This window comes from Anolis sagrei, chromosome 4, assembly GCF_037176765.1.
Source record: "Anolis sagrei isolate rAnoSag1 chromosome 4, rAnoSag1.mat, whole genome shotgun sequence".
In the NCBI taxonomy this organism is placed as follows: domain Eukaryota; kingdom Metazoa; phylum Chordata; class Lepidosauria; order Squamata; family Dactyloidae; genus Anolis; species Anolis sagrei.
This window is the reverse complement of record NC_090024.1, coordinates 15,790,305-15,807,246: the sequence shown is the minus strand read 5'-3', so window position 1 is coordinate 15,807,246 and position 16,942 is coordinate 15,790,305. Positions and strand designations below refer to the sequence as shown.

The 16,942-nt window shown below is 41.9% G+C and overlaps 1 protein-coding gene across 1 annotated transcript in view; it reads left to right on the top strand.

Annotated features, from left to right (window-relative positions):
• TG (thyroglobulin) overlaps positions 1–16,942 on the top strand; it is a 197,148-nt gene that overhangs the window by 15,334 nt on the left and 164,872 nt on the right. Inside the window, exons 10-16 of the mRNA XM_067467011.1 lie at positions 565–1,152; positions 5,625–5,861; positions 6,905–7,042; positions 8,762–8,839; positions 9,728–9,840; positions 11,776–11,887; positions 14,537–14,737. Of these exons, the coding sequence (XP_067323112.1) occupies positions 565–1,152; positions 5,625–5,861; positions 6,905–7,042; positions 8,762–8,839; positions 9,728–9,840; positions 11,776–11,887; positions 14,537–14,737 (1,467 nt within the window). The remainder of the gene's footprint in view (positions 1–564; positions 1,153–5,624; positions 5,862–6,904; positions 7,043–8,761; positions 8,840–9,727; positions 9,841–11,775; positions 11,888–14,536; positions 14,738–16,942) is intronic.

The window sequence follows — 16,942 nt, the reverse complement described above, 5'->3', positions numbered from 1 at the left end:
CCACCCCCCTTCTGGAGTGAAAGAACTACTCACAAAGTAAAGGCCACCCAATGAAACAGGAAGTAACACTTTCAAACCATTAAGGAAGGATTCGGAAGTCTTGGAAGTTTTGAAAAGCTTTGAACATATTTTTTCTGTGAAAATCGGAATTGACTTTCGAATCGAACTACATCCAAAATGAGTTTTGAACCATTTTTTTAAAATCAAATAAGCCTAATAAATATGTATTGAGGAGGGAACCATCTTATTTTCTGCAGTTCAAGAGACTAGGATGCAGAGCAATGGATTCAAAAGAGAACCCACTTAAACATTAGGGAGAATTTTCCAACAGTAAGAGTTGTTTGGAATATGCTGCCTTGGAGTCTAGTGGAATCTCTTTCTCTGAATGTTTTTAAACAGAGTGGATGTCCATTTGTTGGGAGTGCTTTCATTGTGTCTTCCTGCATGGCAAAGTGGAGTTGGACAGGATGGGCCTTGTGGTGTCTTCCAGTTTGATAATTCTGTGATTCTAAGTACATTCATGCAATTTCTACAGAGCAATTTGTATGGTTTCTTTTCCCATAGGTCCTAGTGACTGCCAACTAGCAGGTGGCCAGGCTTTTTTACAAACTGTGCAGCAACTATTGACCGATCCCACTGCTTTGCCTCAGCTGTCCAGTGTTTACATCCCACAGTGCAATCTAGATGGTCAATGGAAGCAGGTTCAGTGTAATGGCCCCTCTGAACAAGCTTTTGAATGGTATGAAAGATGGATCACCCAGAATAATGATGGCAGAACACTTCCAATCCCTGACTTGGTAGACAGACTCCTCGACTATAAGCAGAGATCACAACAAAGCTTTGAAGACTTCATCAGAATTCTCTACCAAGATGGCCACCAGAAGATCTTCCCAGAGCTCTCCAAATATCCTTCCTTTGATGCAGTTCCTCAAGACGTGCTGGAGGGCAAGACTTCAGTGGGTTCCTCACAAAACCTTTTGCTGGACCCATTTACGTTCTGGCAGCTTCTTCAGTCAAATCTCATCCATTATCCAGGATCATATGAGGATTTTAGTATCTCACTTGGGCATTTTGACCTTCGTAATTGTTGGTGTGTGGATGAAAAGGGGAAGATGCGAGGTGACAAAGCTGATGTGAACAAGATTCCAGATTGTAAGTAATTCATGCCACCTATTAGATTTTCTTCTTCTGAACATTTTTGGAATCTATAGTGCCTTTCACAGTGCATTTCCACCTGAATTAATGTTTATTTTATTTATTTATTTATTTACTAGCCGTCCACTGCCACACGTTACTGTGGCCCAGTCTGGTGATCTGGAAAATAAAGTAACGAGAAAGTACTGGTTTCTAATATATGTTATGTCTTTAGGCTTGTGGGTAAACAGTATTTCTTGTTGTTTCTTTGATAGTGTTGATGTAGAGATTATCTGATTTGACTACTCTGGAACATGCAACATATAATTGTACTTCTTTAGGGGTCCCTTTCAAATCTATGATACTGTATCTGTGTGAGTGTGAATCATATCTATCTGTCTGTCTGTCTGTCTGTCTATATCTATAGCTGAATGACCTTTTGTCAGGAGGGCTTTGGTTACGTTTTCTTGGTGAAGGGAGTTGGACTGGATGGCCTTGAGTATTTTCTGTTAGTCATGGGGGTTCTCTGTGAGAGGTTTGCCTCAATTTTGTCGTTTGTGGGGTTCAGAATTCTCTTCAATTGTAGGGAACTATAAATCCCAGCAACTACAACTCCCAAATGTCAAGGTCTATTCCCCCCAAACTCCATCTGTGTTCATATTTGGGCATATGGAATATTCGTGCCAAGTTTGGTCCAGATCCATCATTGTTTGAGTCCACAGTGCTCTTTGGATGTAGGTGAACTACAACTCCAAAACTGAAGGTCAATGCCCACCAAACCCTTCTAGTGTTTTTCTGTTGATCATGGAAGTCCTGTATGCCATGTTTCGTTCAATTCCATCATTGGTGGAGTCAAGAATGCTCTTTGATTGTAGATGAACTATAAATCCCAGCAACTACAACTCCCTAATGACAAAATCTTTTTTTTTTTTGAGTGATGGTGGTCACTATTTGGGTTAGTAGGTGTCTTGTGGCCAAATTTGGCAGCAATTCATCCAGTGGTTGTTGAGTTATGTTAATCCCATAAACTAACATTACATTTTTATTTATATAGATTTGTTTGTTTGTTTGTTTGTGCCATTTCTACCCTGCTATTCTCAACCCTGGAGAGGACTCAAGACGCCTTTATAACATAGGCAGCTATTCGATGCCATTAAAAACAATGTAAAATTACAATATTACAAAACATTTAAATGGGATTATAAAATACATCAAATATTAAAAATATTATACCAATATCACTGTTAAACCACGCCATTCATAATCGTAATCTGAGCCATTCCAATAGTCCTTGCACATAATTCTGTATTTGTCTATTGCATAAGTTCTGCAAAGGCTTGATCAAAGAGCCATGGTTTTACTCTTTTATGGAACTTTAGGAGGGAGGGGGCTGATCTGATAGCCCTAGGGAGGAAATTCCACAGCCAAAGGGCTACCACTGAGAAGGCCCTGTCTCTCGTCCCTGCCAGTCAGATAAGAGCAAGGGAGACTGGGGTGTCCAAATATAGATTTCCTTACTCTTAATACTTGACTCCTGATGTAGGTTTGGCATTTATTTTAGATGTCAAAGGGGAGAAAGACCAATCTTTTCATTACCTTGTTGGAGCCCTTGGGGTTAAACCCTTGTGCCAGCAGGACTGATGACCAGCAGGTCAGAGGTTCAAATCTGGGGAGATCATGGATGAGTTCCCTCTGTCAGCTCCAGCTCCCCAGGAAGGAACATGAGAGAAGCCTCCCACAAGGATGATAAAACATAAAAAATCCAGACGTCCCTTGGGCAACATCCTTGCAGATAACCAATTCTCTTACACCAGAATCGACTTGCAATTTCTCAAGTCGCTCCTGACACACACACACAAAATCCTTGATAAATACATTGAAGCAGCCAGTGTATTATACTGGTTTGGATGTTGAATTAAACTCCAGGAGACCATGGTTGAAATATCTGCTTGGCCATGGAAGCCCACTGTGTGGCTTTGTCGAAGTCACATTTTCTCAGCCTAGATCCAGGTAATCTCAAAGCTTTTCTGAGCAAATACTGCCAAGAAAGCAAAGTGGTGCATCCAGCTTTGGGTTGCCACAAGTTCAAAATGTCTTAAAGTCATATAACAATAAGCACTACCAATTAATAAGCAGTATATAAGTTGCTGGCTGCCTTGTTGCTGTTCCCTAGAGAAAAAAAATGCTATCCAGGAGTGTATTAATCCCCTAATCAAGAAGGTTTTGTATAGTCATTATTTGAAAACTGCTTGCTGTAATTTTGATTTCTGTCAACATGTTTACATATTCCCTCCCTTGCACATGTTGTGGCATGTTGTGCATGCGTGTATTACACAGTGTAACCAGACTGCAATATGCCGCTCTAGCTTTGCATGAATAATGAAGCCTGGTTTCAATTTCAGTTAAGTCATCTCATCAACACAACCCCCAATAACAGCGCCATCAGATCTTTTCATTCGAAATTCCTCCACAAACTATATGGTGCCCCCAACTGTGTCCCGTATGCAGTTCTTTGTCTTGAATCTGGGCAATATTCTATTGAGGCTACTATCTGGCTAATCGTCATTAAATTTTGGCTATCTATACACTATCAAAGTCCCAGAGACTCTCTGACTCAACTCACCTTGAGCGAACTCCACCACTCCAAATGGTGCTCAACTGTCCTAGCAAAGATCGGGGAATTGGGCTACGACAGCGATTTCCTGACCCTACTATCTTTTCCCGAGATTTTTACCCTCATCAAAAGGAGGCTGCTAGATAGGGACCACAACCAATTGTTGAGCTTGGCAAACAAATCCTGCTCACCTATTAATTTGGCAATTCCATACACACAGGGAAATCCAGCCTTTTACATCACAGAGCTCACCAACCCCTCTTACAGAAGAGCCTACATGCTGGCTAGATTTAACATCATGCCATCGCCGCTCCATAGAGGAAGACTCAATGGCCTCCCGAGCGACAAGAGGGTCTGCCTCTGCAGCACAGGACAGCTAGACTCCATACCGCATATTCTCCTGCACTGTCCACTCTACCAGGAGCTAAGATCCAGTCTGCTAACACAAGTTTTAGACTCACTGAAGAACCGCAGCGATTCTGACAAAGTGATTTTGCTTTTAAATTGCCAGGACTTTAGCTGCTGCCTTTCAGTGGCAAGATTCCTGAATGAAGTCTGCAAACTGAATGTGTAGCAAACGAGAAGCCCTTTTTTATTATGTGTACTATTTTTTATACTCTCTGCCATGTTATGCCAATAAAGGCTTATTGTATTGTATTGTTAATGAAGCCTGGTTTCAATTTCAGTTAAGTCATCTCATCAACACAACCCCCCTTTGAGCTCATCATGCCATGAGTTCATTTAAATTAGGAGCGGAAAATGTTTACAGATGTAATCAGAATAAAATGCTGCAAGTGTGGGTTTGTGTATACACAAATAACATAAGCAAAGAGGCAAAGATTAAATATAATTGGAAGAGAAACAAATGAAATGCATGAAGTATAAACTATCAAATAGAAGAAATCCATAAAGTTGCTGAAATTCACACCAAAGTTGTTCTAACCTGCAAGGAATCCACATAGTTGTAATCCCCCAATTCTCTATTACTAAAACTTTTGGGGCAGTTTATAGGTTCCTTTTTACAAATTTGTAATGGCTTCCTCCAACTGTATCACACCACTGAATATTGATAGAAAGTAGTATATACATATTCTGTCAACTTAGCAGTTCAAAAACATGCAAATGTGAGTAGATCAATAGGTAACATTTGGCGGGAAGGTAACAGCACTCCATTCAGTCATGCCGGCCACATGACCTTGGAGGTGTCTAAGGACAACACCAGGTCTTCGGCTTAGAAATGGAGATGAGCACCACCTCCCCAGAGTCAGACATGACTGGAAGGAAGGAAGAAGAGAAGGAAAGACGGGAAAGAAGGAAAGAAAGAGGGAATGAAGGAAGGAGGGAAAGGAGAGAAAGAGGGAAGGTTGGCCACAGCAATGTGTGGCGGGTACAGCTAGTCCATATAAATAAAAATGTAATGTTCATTTGTGGGATTAATATAACTCAAAAACCAGTGGACGAATTGACACCAAATTTGGACACTATACACCTAACAACCCAATAAGTGACCATCACTCATAAAAACACTGGAAAACACAGCGGAAGAGACTTAAAAAGCAAAAAAAAACCCCAAATATTACAACGCATGCACAAAAACACTAACACACATATATACACATATGCACAAATATATACACAACATATAAACACATAAAGTACATGTACACAGACTGGGCCACAGCAACACGTGGCAGGGTATGGCTAGTATACATATACGTAAGGAAATCGCTATGATTCTAGAGGGAAGAGAAAGCATTTTGGCAAAATGCAAAATGCTGGTTGGGAATTCTTGGGAGTTATCATCTTAAAAAGTAACTTTTCCAAGCCCTTTCCAGAAGATCCAATTCCACTGAACAACACTATTATCTCCCTGCAGGTCCTGGAGAGTGTGAAGCAGCCAAGCAAGAAGCCCGGAAGTTTGTGGACAAAGTGGAGCAACTCATCAAAGAGTCAAGCCGCTCTCATTTTCCTTTTGGGCAGAGCTTTTTAATGGCCAAAGTGGCCACGCTCAGAGACGACGAGCTTCTGAACAATTTCTCCCAGTCGGGCATCACATTTTCGGAAGAGTTATTGGCCGGGAGTGATTACGCCATTCGGCTGGCAGCACAATCAAGTAGGCGTTTTGAAGTGGAAGTGGTCATTGTTGATCTGATGAAATAAATTTTGGGAAGCGGAGGTAGATTTTCAAACCTCAGTGCCCAACTGGCCTCTTTTAAGGCAGACTTAAATATGCACCACGTATCTGCATAATATTGGAAGAGATTATTTATTGTCCCATTTGCAGGGGCAACCATCACAAAGAACTTTTTCAGATTGCAGTCGAGTTATCTCCAGATAGAACTGAAAAGCACCTAGTGCCAGAATCATAGAATCATAGACTCAAATAGTTGGAAGAGACCTCATGGGCCATCCAGTCCAACCCCCTGCCAAAAAACAGGAATATTGCATTCAAATCACCCCCGACAGATGGCCATCCAGCCTCTGTTTAAAAGCTTCCAAAGAAGGAGCCTCCACCACACTCCGGGACAGAGAGTTCCACTGCTGAACGGCTCTCACAGTCAGGAAGTTCTTCCTCATGTTCAGATGGAATCTCCTCTCTTGTAGTTTGAAGCCATTGTTCCATTGCGTCCTAGTCTCCAGGGAAGCAGAAAACAAGCTTGCTCCCTCCTCCCTGTGGCTTCCTCTCACATATTTATACATGGCTATCATATCTTGCTAAGGTTCTATGCTCATATAAAAACAGTTGCACACAAAGTTTCACTTTTTCATTGTTTTCATAATTGTGGTTCGCAAGAGTAGCTAATCATTGTGTCAGTGTACACAGAGTTCTGTTACTAGTTTTTGACTTGGTGAACTTCAACACACACTGCTGGTAGGCTGTTAGGAATTGTGGGAGTTGAAGTCCAAAACACCTGGAGGGCCCAAGTTTGCCCATGCCCTTTGTAGACTGAAATATGTGGAAGACATTGGATTGGGAAAGGCTCCCCTTGACCACATGCAGGAGGGTGGCCAATTTGACAAATTTATTAGAAGTTATCTGCAGCTATTTGTGAATTTGCAGGAGAGCAGGAGAGCTTTTCAGTTCACCATGACTGCACTTAATATTTTTGCTTATATAATGTTCATTTTTTTCTTTCCTCCTGTTTTCTTTTTTAGCCTTGCATTTCTATTGGAAGAGTCTTTTTGCATCCAATGGTTCTGCAGGGGAGGCTGTGCGACTTGGATTTCAACCTTACATCCCCCAATGTGATGGACTGGGGAACTGGGAACCTGTGCAGTGCTATGAGAGCTCAGGTGAGAACGAAATGTCCAGAGAGGCTTCTATGGACAACCAGTGGTGGATCTTCATGCCTGGGGGCGACTAGCTACTGTTTTCTAGGCTTGGGCCTGAATCAGCTTGACTGAAAGTGATTTGTAATATTTGGTGGTCCGTTTTGTGTAATCTCCCAAAAACAGAATGGGGAGGAGGGAACCAAAAAACTCAACAAAACGGATTAAGAAACTGGATTTATTGGTTACTGAGAGGATGGAGTTAGGTCTGCATTATACATGAGGCAGGGGTTTGCTGCGGGGCTCCTGGAGAAGATCCTGCAACATTTTTATTTATTTATTTACAGCTTTTATATTCCGCCCTTCTCACCCCGCAGGGGACTCAGGGCGGATTACAGTGTACACATATATGGCAAACATTCAATGCCACAGAGGCTATTTTTAACTTTTTCTGGCTTCCAGGGGAGCTGTCGCTTTCATCATCCATCTGCGATGCTGATGAAGCACTTCCGCATTCCCCGCATTCTTCCCCGCTGGAATGCTTTGCTGGAGTCTTCTTTATGGCCTCATAAATCAGTTAATTTAGCATCTTTTCTCTCTTCCTGGCAGTGGAAAAGTTCTCTGGGCTCCTCCTCCAGAGAGGGTCCTACTGGGAACTCGCTTTTCCAGCAGCACTTGTATGAGGTGGACATTAAAAAGTCTCTAAGTTCCCCTCGGAGCATGATGGAAGTTGAAGTCTCTCTCTCTCTCTCTCTCTCTCTCTCTTTTCTCAGACAACAAAAGGCCTGGTTGTGTCCATGCTCTGATTGGCTGAGAATGGACACAACCAGTGACTACAATTCCCAGAACCCTTTCATGCGGTTTGTTTTATTTTAAAAAATGTTATGGTTAAAACTTGAAATAATTCTTTAAAAGTCAGTAAACTGATGAATGTCAGGATTAATTTAGTTATGTATGTGTTTTTCAATGTGCTTCTATGTATTGCCAAGATGGATGCCACTGTGAATTGAAAATGCCATGCAGAAATGTTTATACTTTGAGGCTGTGATTAAGTGAACTTGAAAAAGTAAGATAAGGTTTGTTCTTGCTGAGAACAGAAGGGAGTAGCCAGTCTCAGCAAGAGAAGATAAGCAGATGTGAAGAAGCTTTCGGTTTTGACTAGTTCTTTGTTGTTTTTTCCTGAATTGTAGCTCGCTGTAGAAAGATGTGTCTGTTGTATGTACTTAGTAAAACTTAGTTTCTTTTGTAACTCAAAGCCTGCAGAGTCCATATTTTGCAACTCAGTGTCTGCTTGATCTAGCATTCCTTCCGCAGGGTATCGTCAATCTCTGACAATGAATTTCTCTGAAACTTGGCAGGCCTCCACTTGTAAATGGAGTCTAAAACTGAGGTAGCTTTCATGCAAATAGGCCTTAAAATGACTAAGGATTGAACCTTTAAAGTTTCCCATTGTATCCAATGGGCCATATCTTTGCTGAATGAAAATGACAACACTCCTCCTGATTTGAGTAACTTTCTGGTAAACATAATAAGGGGTAAGCCAAAAATGAACCCCGAAATGGCATGCTTTTTGGGCAAATTGCACATCTCTACTGTTCACATGAATCTGCTCAGATGTAAAGGGAGTCAGCAAGCAAGTTATAGTTTTAGTCTGTTTTTACCCATTGTCATATCACAGGGAATCTCTTTGCAAAGGGACTTGGACCATCAGAAATAATAAGCATGTCTTCCTTTGTATCTAAGGTCATTGCTGGTGTGTGGATGAAAGAGGACGTTATGTGGAGGACTCTCTGGTGGCTCGTTCATCACGGCTACCCCAGTGTAAGTTACTTTTTCTTCTCATACTTCCCCCTTGATTATTTTGAGACAAAGCAAAGAAGGTCAGCTAATTGTATAAACCCTGTAAAATTTTAGAAATGGGTCTAATCTTCAGTAGAGGAGCTCATATTTCAAATGCAGAAAATCTCAACATGGCCAATCTTGAGTTGGAAGTACCTGAAACTTTGGAGAGATATTCTCAATCAGAGCAGATGAAACTGAGTTAGCTGAAACAATAGTCTGACACAAATGAGGCAGATTTGTATGAATTTGAATCTATATAAATATATGTTCTGCGCTGTTCAATAAGCCTATATATAAATCATGCACATGTATGCTTGTCAGTATGGCAAATGCTAAAGATAGTATAAAGTATCGGAAGTTCCATACTAATATGTCAGTTTTCATCATAACCCTGCTAAATTGCATCAACCAAAAGAACGAGTCAAAGAAAAAATATTGATTTTTTTGGTATACAGATTGGACACTGCAAATATTTTTTTAAAAAGGATAATGTATTTGATATAAATGTTTTTGGTTACCATTTTTGTTTCTTGAGCAGCTATGTGAGTCACATTTGCAACCCATTCTTTGCTCTCAAATCCAAGCTTTACTGGTGATTTATGGTGTCCGTTCACCCCTTGGCTGACTCATCTGAAATAGTTTAAGTTACTCTAGGGATGGATTTGCTCCATTACTTTTTGACCCATGTGTCAGTCTGAAACTACCAGCAGATATATTGTGCTGGACTGAATCCTTGTTCTGGTTTTGATAGCCTTGATGCCTGCATTTATCATCTAAGCAGTATAGGGAAGATAAACAACTGAGTTTACGAAGGTTATATCTTGACCAAAACTTACATTACTGAAGAAGATCATTGTCTTAATGCAGGTCAGACGCCATGTCAACGCTCCCAAGCAAATGCATTGATTTCCAGCTGGAAACCAAATGGACTGAAGATTAATGGTGCTTCAGAAGATCTGTTTACACCAGCCTGCCTGGAGGCAAGTTGCTTCTTATTGGAAAATGTATACTTCGAATTTCGGTCATGTACATTTCAAATCTGAATTTCATAACATTATTGGGTTTTGTCCCAACAGAGTAAGGAAAAGTAAAAATCCCCTGGTGATTCAAAACCCCAGTCTTGATGATTTAAAGCAGTAGTTCTCAACCTTTTTTGGGACTACTTGACCAAGGGCTACTTTGACCAGGGACCACTCTCCAACATTAGTACCAAAATGGTTACGAATCAGTTTTTGGTCAACTTTCGATTCGGTTTGGTTATTTTGGGCACTGGTTCAGAAAACTGTGTTGGATAGACCTCGCCAGCTCTAGTTTCTGATACAGAACATACTTACTTACTTACTTACTTAGGCGATTCCTCATTGTCTGTGTAGGATAGTCTTCCAAGATCAGTGTACTGGTGGGTCCATAGGTGATTGTGGAGCCCTATTCTTGATCTGCATCTTCTCCCGCAGTGAGGGCATTGGTTTCCATTGGTTTCCAGGTGGTCCCAGTCGGGGTTGGCTTGACACGCCTTCCTCTTGGCACGTTTCCCTCTTTCGCCCTCCATTCATGCCTCTTCAAATGCTACAGCACTGCTGGTCACAGCTGACCTCCAGCTGGAGCCCTCAAGGGCCAGGGCTTCCCAGTCCTCAGTGTCTCTGCCACAGTTTTTGAGGTTGGTTTTGAGATCATCTTTAAAACTCTTTTCCTGCTCACCAACATTCCATTTTTCGTTCCTGAGTTCAGAGTAGAGCAAATGCTTTGGGAGACACTGGTCGGGCATCTGGACAACATGGCCGGTCCAGCGGAGTTGATGGCGGAGGACCATCACTTCAGTGCTGGTGGTCTTTACTTCATCCAGCACGCTGACATTTGTCCGCTTGTCTTCCCAAGAGATTTGCAGGATTTTTCGGAGGCAGCGCTGTTGGAATCATTCCAAGAGTTGCATGTGATGTTTTAGACTGTCCACGACATGCAGGCATATAGCAGGGTTGGGAGGACAATAGCTTTATAAACAAGCACCTTGGTATCCCTACAAATGTCCCGGTCCTCAAACACTCTGTGCTTCATTCAGAAAAATGCTGCACTTTCAGAGCTCAGGCGGTGTTGTATTTCAGTGTCAATGTTGACTTTTGAGGAGAGGTGGCTGCCAAGGTAGCAGAAATGGTCAACATTTTCTAATGTTACACCATTAAGCTATTTCTGGCAATGTATTTCTGGCATTGAAGAGGGACTGGCTGGTGACTGCTGGAAGAGCAGATACAGAACATATGCCATCCTGTAGTCACCATCTGCTCGTCCACAGAAAACCATACTTAGTAATCTAGAGCTGATGTGGTAGTAATAATCTTTCATGGGGAGTCAGCCTCTTCCCTCTCGACATCCCCATTGCCTGAGCACTATCAGAGGGTTTCGCGAGACCAGTCACCACATGGTTTCCAGGCAATGGTGTAGTAATGGTGAGGACACAGACCATATTTTCATTCTTATGGACCACTGATTGTCCATGGACCACAGGTTGGGAACCATTGATTTAAAGCAAGAGCATGGAATTCCATGGGGAAATTTTGGTTAGAGTAGGCATGGCCAAACTTCAGCCCTCCAGGTGTTTTGAACTTCAACTCCCACAATTCCTAACAGATTATTGGCTGTTAGGAATTGTGGAAGTTGAAGTCCAAAACACCTGGAGGGCTGAAGTCTGGCTATGCCTGGATTAGAGGCTGTATTCTCTCTGACTTCAAAGCAGAGAGAAAACTGGGAAAATGTTTTAAACCACTATATCTTTTGCTCCAGATAAGCCAAAGATGACTTATAGAAATCAACACAGAACATCAGTGAAGCACCAATCTATGAATGGGACAATACTGGGCATTATTAATAACAGCCTTGCGGCATGTTTGTCATTGAGTAATTAAGTAAATCCTTCCTTATAGACTGGTGAATATGCTGGCCTACAGAAATCAGACACACAGGCCTGGTGTGTTGATCCTGTATCAGGGGAAGTTCTTCAGCAAAGCAGCACTGGTTCAAACCTCGGACCTCAATGTAAGTTCTTCCTGTTTACTAGGGATGTAGGAGAAGTGTGTTTGCTTTGCATTTTAATGTGCATGACTCAACCATGATAAATACACCCAATCATCCTAAATACATCTGTTCTTGTCTGATTTTGGGAGCTGAAATGGGTCAGGCCACCGGGGAATACTAGTTATCATCAGGTCTTACAAGTAAGGAAAAGGAGGAGGAGGAGGAAAAAGTAATTGTTCTCTGTGTTGAACACAGAGTTAGGCACATGCTATTGGGATTAGAAGTTGAATTCCCTGTTCCTTCTTCTCACGATGCTTTTCCTATCTCCTGAAAATGCAACTTCGAAGTTAGAGGATGCTGCTGAGTGGGCTGAACTGTAGTTTGTTTAGAGAATTTCCCAAAACTGGACAGAAGGACTTCCTTTAAGCAGTGCTCTTCTGTAGCGCAGCTGACTGTAGTGCAGCTGGCTGGGAGTCAGCTACATTAAGATCACTACTGATCAAAAGGTCATGAGCTCGAAGCCAGCCCGGGTCGGAGTGAGCTTCTGATCAATTTGTGTAGCTTGCTGTCGACCTTTGCAGCCCGAAAGACAGTTGCATCTATCAAGTAGGAAATTTAGGTACCACTTATGTGGGGAGGCTAATTTACGACGCCATAAAAATCTCCAGCAAGCATGCAAAGAATGAGGAAGTACTTCATCAATGTCACAAATGGACAGTGAAGCGACAGCTCCCCTGGTGGACAGAATACCCTCATGAAAAAGCTGGACTGTTAAATAGCCTCTGTGTGTGTGTCTATATATGTTGTGTGTTTATGGCATTGAATGTTTGCCATGTATATGTGCATTGTAATCCACCCTGAGTCCCCTGCGAGGGGAGAAGGGCAGAATATAAATACTGTAAATAAATAAATGAATAGGTTTGTAATGTGGACAAAATAGTATATGGTCGACATGAACTGGACAGTACATAGTGAATTTGATATTGGACTAGAGGTGCATCTACGCTTTAGAATGAATGCAGTTTGACAATACTTTAATCGTTATGGTTCAGTGCTATAGAAACATCGAATTTGTAGTTTTACAATTTCTTTAGTCTTCTCTACCAAATAGTGCTGTTGCCTCACCAAACTACAACTCCCAGGATTCCATAGCTCTTAGCTATGGCAGTTAAAGTGGTGTCAAACTGCATTCATGATACAGTGTAGATGTTCCCTCTGTCTCTGGAGACTAGGATTTGAATACCTGCCCAACCATGAAAAACCCACTGGGTGATCTTTGGGCAAGTCCAACACTCTCAGCTTCAGAAGAGGAGCCCCCGGTGGTGCAGGGGGTTAAACCCATGTGCGAGCAGGACTAAAGACTGACAGATTGCAGGTCCAAATCTGAGGAGAGCGCAGATGAGCTCCCTCTATCAGCTCCAGCTCCTCAAGTGGGGACATGAGAGAAGCCTCCCACAAGGACGGTAAAACATCAAAACATCCAGGCATCCTTGCAGACAGCCAATTCTTTCACTCGAGAAGCGACTTGCAGTTCCTCAAGTCTCTCCTGACATGAGAAAAAAAAGCGTCAGAACTGGCATCGAAAAGCGTCAGAACTGGCATCGAATCACTGCCGACTGTGAACCGCCTTGAGTTGTCTCTGGCTGAGAAAGGCGGTATACAAATGCGGTAAATAAAATAAATAAATAAATAAACTTTGCCAGGAAAACCCCATGATAGCTTTACTTTAATCACCATAGGTCAGAAACAACTTGAGGGCACACCACAAAAATGGTGACAACAGCAACACTGCAGAAAGCACTGCGTTGTCTATTTCAGCAAAAGCATACAGGGAATGCAAGAAAGTACTTCATCAGTGTCGCAGATGGATGGTGAAGTGACAGCTCCCCTGGTGTCCAGAAGTTGGAATGTTAAATAGCTTCTGATTGTCTGTCTATATGTGTTGCATGTCTATGGCATTGAATGTTTGCCATGTATGTGTACATTGTAATTCTGCCCTTAGTCTCCTCCAGGGTGAGAAGAGTGCAATATAAAGACTGTAAATAAATAAATAAATAAATAAATAAATTTCATCTAAAGGTATCATATTCTTATATTAATTTACAGTGCTGCAAATCTCAAAGTAGCAAGTTTACAATTTCTAAGGCCTACCTCCATTGTGTAGTCCCAAATGCAGCAGGCCCATTGAATTAAGAAAACTCATATTAGCATGGAATTACCAGGTTCCCATTAATTCCATGAGTTTTCTTCAGTTGGGGCTAGCAGTTGGATTCAGGATTGCCAACCTGCCTTTGTCCTGGATGTAATTTGTAGGATCGAAGGTTCTCAAGGCTGATAGTCTAGTCTGTACCCATCACCTTGATTTTGTATGGATGCTTGTGTTTGGAGCAGCAAGACTTTCAAGTCAGTTGTCATAATGTAGCACAAGGAAAACAAAGAAAATGAGAACATCCTAGTGGACAATTTGACTTGTGCATGAATTTGACTTGTGCATGAATGGTCATCACAGCAGGTCACATATTTACCTCAATTTTTTCTTTGTTGCATTATACTACTCTAGATTTATTCTGATGTGCATGACTACAAAATGTGTTAAGAAGAAACCTTAATAGTCAAAACAAAACACTCTTGTCCAAGGTCTTTCCAACACAGTGTGCTCTTACCTTGAAGGTCTTGGTTCCTGCAACCTGGTGAGATCCAAAGCTCTCTTCAGGGAAACTGGTGGAGGGAACATCCCTCAGTGTGAAGCTGAAACTGGAGCCTTCTCACCTGAGCAATGCAGCGAGGACCAGGAAAGCTGTTGGTGTGTCTTTGAGAATGGAGAAGAGGCTCCGGGGACAAGAGTCACTGGCAAGCGGCCTTCATGTGAACGTGAGTCACATCGTGAAACATGGTATTTTCTTTAAAACAGTCCCAGTTGGGTATTTCAAATAGTTCAAAGGTGGGAAGATGTCATTTGACATCGCGAGGATTTTTGTGGCATTTTTAAAGAATCCATTTGTGGCAAATTTAGGAAATTCAAATCTTTTGAGAAAAGAAGCACAATTCCAAGATTCTCTTCAGGTTTTTGGAGATAATCTATATAAATAAAAATTTAATGTGTGTTTGTGGGATTAACAGAACTCAAAAACCACTGGGGGAATTGACACCAAATTTGGACACAAGACACCTAACACCCCAATGTATGTCCTTCACTCAAAAAAATTGATTTTGTCATTTGGGAGTTGTAGTTGCTGGGATTTATAGTTCACCTACAATCAAAGAGCATTCTGAACCCCTCCAACAATGGAATTGAACCAAACTTGGCACACAGTTCTCTCATGAGCAACAGAAAATACTGGAAGGGTTTGGTGGGCAGTGTCCTTTGGTTTTGGAGTTGTAGTTCACCTACATCCAGAGATCACTGTGGACTCAAACAATGATGAATCCGGGCCAAACTCTACACGAATACTCAATATGCCCAAATGTGAACACAGGTGGAGTTTAGAGAAAATAGAATATTGATATTTGGGAGTTGAACTTGCTGGGATTTATAGTTCACCTGCAATCACAGAGCATTCTAAACCCCACCAATGATAGAATTGGACCAAACCTCCCACGCAGAACCCCCATGTGGGCCACAGCAATGCGTGGCAGGGGACGGCTAGTCTTGATAATAAATATACATGCACCACACAGTTTATAATATTCTGATAACACTTCAGCTTCCATGACTTCAACTTATGAAATCCTTGGATTTTTAGTTTAGTGAAGTACTTAGAATTCTTTACTAGAGAGCTCTAGTTCATGCCTCTGACACAGAAGCTTAAGTACCTTATCAAGCTATGAATTCCAAATTCCACAGTGTGGTGTTATGGTAGATATTACAGTTAAAGTGGTATAACTGTGTAATATTAGATACATTCAATGAAGGGGTCATGGAAGAAACAAGTTCAACATTCTGGTTCATCAACAACTTCTCTGAGTAGCCTTTCTATCTGCACTATTTGAAAGGGCTTGTGATGTCTCAACCTATAAGGTCTCTTGAATATCTTGAAGATCTGTTGAGTTCATAATCATAGCTAGTCCACAGATGTCTAACACAACGTTTATATTCCATCAACATATTTACATTGGTTGTGGCCAGTTCATCACTTGGTAGCCAACCTCTCTGAGCATCTCTGTACCTAGTTAAGGTAATCCTTGGATCAGTGGTTCTCAACCTGGGGTCCCCAGATGTTTTTGGCCTTCAACTCCACTGCTTGGATGAAAGCTATGTGGTTTGCTATCTAAAGCTTTTATAAAAGGAAGGAACTCTTGGGGCCAGGGCTTTAGTGGTCTAAGTATTAGACTTCAAGAGTCTAATACAGATATGCAAATAATGTTACAATGGTTGAAAACAATGTTTCTAGAGCAGTGTTTCTCAACCTAGGGATCATGAGGGGGTTTCAGTGGGGTCACCAAAGACCATCAGTAAACATATATTTCTGATGGTCTTAGGAATCCCTTAGGCAGAGAAGGCTGGAGATCTCTCCCAATGTCTTTCTCTTCCTTTTTGGAAACAGATGGCAAATCCCTCCACCTTCTATGCTCTGATTGACTGGCTTCTCAGCCAGCCTTTCAGCCAAGGGGAGGGCTGTTTCTGAGACTTCAATTGGGGAGGGGAGAGCAGGCATGCTTGGCGCATGGCAGCGTGGTGTGCATGTGTGGGCGAGGGAGAGTGTGCGAGGCTGGAGGGAGGCTCATACCAGCGAGTCCCTTCAAGGCATGGGGATTCTGTGTGGGATGTTTGGCCCAATTCTATCGTTGGTGGAGTCCAGAATTGTTTTTGCTTGTAGGTGAACTATAAATCCCACCAACTCAGGCCCGTAGCCAGGATTTCGTTTTGGGGGGGGGCTGAATTTTTTTCAGGGGGGTTTTCAGGGGGGTTTCAGGGGGGGCTGAGTTTCGGGGGGGGGGGGGCTGAGTCTGAGTGAAAGAGGGTCTAGCCTAGCAAATCTTTTGTATCATTACCCCAATACACCCATGCATATGGGATATATTGAGTATGGTGATCAGATCATAATATGAATAAACATAACAATTTAAGTAATGCAC